Below are 5,000 nucleotides of genomic sequence, written 5' to 3'. Positions count from 1 at the left end.
CAGAGTCCTACTTATTGACGTCTTCTCACAGGTCTTGACCTAGCGCCACTTCACAGCTAGCTGCTGCTGTAGCGGCATGTTCAGCGCTTTGGACGTTGTTGTTCCTGTCTGTATCCCCAACAGTAGCAAAAAGTACTTGACGCCAAAAAGTATGTCATCTTTGGCAGCGTTGCCAAATACTTATCGGCGTCTTTTCGCTTTTTTTCTTTTATTTGAGCCGCTTGGTTAACTTTATTTCCTAACCCTTTTCCTAACCATTTATTTTGTTTTCGCGTTTAGAATCGTCTTGTTTTGTCTCTGTTTGTCAACTTAAAAAACTTTTTTTTTTTTATTTTGAGGCTGGTTGGGGGCCCCAAGCGGCCGTCTACCTATGTTGACGACACCTGGATTCTAAAAGACTTAAGTGCTCTATTGTCTTTGTTTACGACTTAAGGACTCAAGTTAAACCGTCTTTTCGGTAGAATGGGTACAAAAATAGGATGTTGAGGGAGACATTTACGAGGCTCAGGTCAGGAGCAACAACATCAACAAACCAAAACTTAAGAGATGGAGAGAGGAGCAGGAAGAGGAGGAGGAGGAAGAGGAGGAGGAGAGCTGGACAGGGAGAAACAACCGACTGAGATGGACGAGAGGAGAGGAGGGAGAGACAGAGAAGGAGAGGAGAAGAGATGGCGAAAGAGATGATGATGATGATGATGATGATGATGATGATGATGAGGAGGAGGAGGAGGAGGAGGAGGAGGAGGAGGAGGAGGAAGGCTCACCCAGGATCTCTCCGATCATGAAGATGAGGCAGACGACCGACACAGCGTACAGCCTCCCCCTCGCGGTCTTCCTCTCGCGCTCGCGGTCCTCCTTGGCGCGGCTGTTGTCATGGCAATGCTTGACCACGCCGCCGACGCCGCCAGCTTGGTTTGGATTACTGAGGAAGAAAGAAAAGAAAAGAAAATCACAAGGGCCCAATACATTTGGTCATCTCAGCAGGGTTTCAAACTTGGTTAAATTTCATCACACAAGACGATAGCATAATACATGTAAAGCCTTTAATACATTAAGCTTGGTATCTTAAGGAAATCACATCATAGTGTTTACGTAAGATAAATTAATAAGACTAAAACTCTTGTATAAACTCTTCTCTCTTCCTGAACTCGACAGCAGAGGAAATGGAAGAGGAGGGAGTGGGGAAGAGAAAACAGAGAGAGAAGAAGTGGTCCTAACTTTTTGTGCCCTAGTGTAAAATGTGCATTTCCCATGGCCCCAAGACCCTTTGAATCTTGAGTTGGAAGAGAGACAAGGAGGGACGGAAATAGTAGAGGAGAGGAAAGCCATAACACACCCCCTTCTCCCCCCTGTTAGTCCACTTTGCACACTACTCAAACCCAGGGGGGCTTAGCACTGTGTGGAGACTGGAGGGGGATGATTTCGTGGGCAACGGGTCGGGTCGTGGGCAACGCTTTTGCTCACGACCTCCACAATGTCAAACCGGTGGTCCCAGTCCCAGTAATGAATCGTCACATTTCGCCTGAGTCACATTTCACTCAAACCAGCAATAACGATGAATAAATGGATGAATACAATAAATAAGCAACAATAAAGCGTGTGTGGCTACGATTCAACCTACAGACACTGTAAAGCATGGATAAAAAAAACACGAAACAAGAATAACGATCACGATTGAACCGAGTTGATAGTATAATTAGATGATACCTTTCCGTGGAATATTTGGTAATGGTCTCCGTCAAGAGGTGACCCTTTTCCTGGCACTTCTTGAACATCTTGAACTTCTTCTGAGCAGATCAGAGGTGGCAATAAAACGGAAAAGGTTCTGGAAATATTTCCTTTTAACTCAAGGAAAACAAAACAAAAATCTTCAGGCAATCCCTTGACCAGCACTTTACAAAAACCTGTCTTCGCTGTCTGGGAGTCGGACCTCCAGTCACCACTTTATGTCTGTGTGTGGGGGGGTGTGCAGCACTGGAGACGCCTTGTGACTGACCACCAGGAACCCAGCGTTCACATCCTAGATAGTTAAGTGTGCAAAACTGTTCTGCAAGTATGTTATTAAACCTTGTGACCACCGTGTGCACAATCCACGACTCAAGCCTGGTAGGTCTGATGCGTCTCTACTCAGATCCTCACTAAAGTCTGAAGGACACAACACCGTGTCAGTTCAGTCAGTAACTGGATCATTGGGAAGCCTAAAAATGCGCTTTTCAGCAGGTGGATCTATATCCTATCCTATTTCCTGGCTGCTACACCTACCAACTCCAAAAGGACCACTGAAAGTGGATCAACGCTCGCTCCGAACCGACACCAAACACTTATGAAGAACTTTGTTTCTTCTTCCAGGCTGTCGTCTGATTGTTCACCAGAGGGCGACAGAGCAGCGTTTATCAACCACACAGAGAAGGGCTTTACGACGCATAACTGTAGGCTACTGTTGAGGATTTTCACAATAAAAATATTGCTGATTCAGAATCCATGTAATTGGAGTCATAGTTTGAAGCGTGTTTATTTAATGACGTCTCTGCTTTGTGCTACTTTGTAATTCTACGTCCTTCTCAAGATTTATTTTCTCTGGGTTTGGGAATTTCTCATTTTATTCCTTTACAGGAGTTTTCTCTCTTTCTCTCTCTCTCTCTCACTCTCCAGGAAGTTTGATTGTTCTTTGTTTATTTCATTTTTGAGAAAACGGATTCTTCCATCTCTCTCTCTCTCTCTCTCTCTCTCTCTCTCTCTCTCTCTCTCTCTCTCTCTCTCTCCTCTCTCTCCCTCTCTCTTTCTCTCGCTCTCTCTCCAATAGTGACCCACTATTGGCCCATAACAATAAACATTTTAAAATGAAGCAGCTGATTGGGTAGATGTGTGGTTCATGTGGCCAGTTCTTAAAGTCAATTGTGTTACTACGTCACGGCTGCTGGACAGCATAGTGCCAAAATGTTGAAAAAGCGAAAAGCTCAAGTGTTTCCATTTGTCGATACAGCACTCCGACTATTTATAACTTTGCCTGTAACCAACGCCAGCGGGGAGCGCTGTTTTTCCAAATTGCCGCTATAGTTGAAGATCCACGATGGCCCAAAACATACTGAATCACCCGTCTCTGATCTGTCCATTGAAAGCGATATTCTGCGCAAATTGGATTTTACCAGCTTCATTTAGGAGTTCTATCAGAAAGAGTCAAAATATGTAGTTATGATGTGTTCCAAGTTCGCATCGGTAGCCAATTGAGGCCAAATGGAACGGCATGGAATGGAACGGCTGTTCTTTATTGTGGGCCGTGCGTGGGTACAGCAGGCAAGGTCAGCTCGACTCGCTTCCAATAATTTCAAAAAGTCGCAACTTCAAAAAATTTTAATATTTATTTTACAATTCAAAAATTAACAAAACTGTCTTCTAAATTAAGGAAAAGATACTGGGAAACGAATAAACCATTACAAACAACGAGTGAACTTAATAAGCGATCGAAATACTTTTTTCAACCACCGCCTCTTTCCCTTGACATTTAGTTTTCACCTGACGGTGCGACATATGTGACAGATGTAGGTTAATTAAGGCAACCTGGTCTCACAGGAATCCGTCAAATGAGTCGGTCTACGTCCCGTATAGTAGCCTATATTTTAATTTAACGTCTTTAATGGTAAGAGACCGCACGGGGATGGATAATGAGCGTTGTTTAAGATTAAATTACAATGCACATATGGCAGACACCTTCAGATATGAGAGACCCCCCCAGATTTTTGACTTTGTTGCCTTTATGGGTTCGATTCGAACAATTTGAACACTGTGCAAGTGCACGTGCCCCGAGTGGGCCATGTACCATTCCTAGAACGCTTTTACACATGGCCCTAAATTACGCTTTTTTTTTTTTTTAAGTTATTTTTTTGTTTAAAAATCAGAAAGGGGGCCTCACACAAATAGTAGCCTAGGGGCCAATAACCACCTCAATCCGCCACTGTCTCTCTCCCTCCCTCTCTCCCCCGTCATGTGTGCGTTGTCTGATGATGTCTTCAAGACATCATCAGACAACGCACACATGACTTTGTGTGTGTGTGCCGTCATGTGTGTGTTGTCTGATGATGTCTCGTGTGTCTGACAGCAGAATCGGGTTGCTTCCTATAAATAGCGCCATGTGCGTCAGGGCAGCAAGAAGGGGTTTCTGTCTGGCTGCCCGACGGGTTGCTACGGGGTTGCTAGGCATTGTGGGGTCCGGCCGGAGAAATGTGGGGTCCGGTGTGCGTATATGTGTGTGTGTGTGTGTGTGTGTGTGTGTGTGTGTGTGTGTGTGTGTGTGTGTGTGAGAGAGAGAGAGAGAGAGAGAGAGAGAGGGAGAAGAGAGGTTGTGTATGAGATGAAGAGAAAGAGAGAGAGAGTGTGTGTGTGTGTGTGTGTGTGTGTGTGTGTGTGTGTGTGTGTGTATCTCTGTATATGTGTGTGTGTGTGTGTGTGTGTGTGTGTGTGTGTGTGTATCTCTGTATATGTGTGTGTGTGTGTGTGTGTGTGTGTGTGTGTGTGTGCAAGAGCAAGAGAGAGAGAGAGAGGTTGTGTATGAGATGAAGAGAAAGAGAGAGAGAGAGTGTGTGTGTGTGTGTGTGTGTATATGTGTTACACATGAATGGACCCTGGCCGTGGGACTCGGGTCTCACACGTGCAAGTGTGTGCGCACATGTAGTCTTTTTGTGTGTGTGTGTGTGTGTGTTTGTGTGTAAACACAGCAGAGTGTGTTCACTTTCAGGGGGTCTGACAATGCGAGGTTCGTGTTGCGATGGGGGGGTCTCGTGTGTGTGGGACAGACCTGGTATAGGACGCCATGGCAACCGCCCCCCATTTAAACTAGTTTATTGGTGTGTGTGTGTGTGTGTGTGTGTGTGCGTGTGTGTGTGTGTGTGTGTGTGTGTGTGTGTGTGTGTGTGTGTGTGTGTGTGTGTGTGTGTGTGTGTGTGTGTGTGTGTGTGTGTGTGTGTGTGTGTTCAAGCCAGTCCCCGGCATTAACGCTGTGTCGT

At 45.3% G+C, this 5,000-nt stretch overlaps 1 protein-coding gene across 1 annotated transcript in view; it reads right to left on the bottom strand.

Annotated features, from left to right (window-relative positions):
• Positions 1-1,775, bottom strand: part of slc30a8 (solute carrier family 30 member 8) — a gene marked incomplete at both ends in the record, with an annotated part of 8,010 nt that extends 6,235 nt beyond the window's left edge. The window contains 2 exons of the mRNA XM_084485192.1: positions 765-922; positions 1,708-1,775. Coding sequence (XP_084341318.1) covers positions 765-922; positions 1,708-1,775 — 226 coding nt within the window. The remainder of the gene's footprint in view (positions 1-764; positions 923-1,707) is intronic.
• Positions 1,776-5,000: the final 3,225 nt, after the last annotated feature.

The sequence above is a fragment of the Micromesistius poutassou genome (genome assembly GCF_964030765.1).
Source record: "Micromesistius poutassou genome assembly, chromosome: 20".
Classification (NCBI taxonomy): Eukaryota; Metazoa; Chordata; class Actinopteri; order Gadiformes; family Gadidae; genus Micromesistius; species Micromesistius poutassou.
The sequence above is the reverse complement of the archived record's forward strand: the minus strand, read 5'-3'. Positions and strand labels throughout refer to the sequence as shown.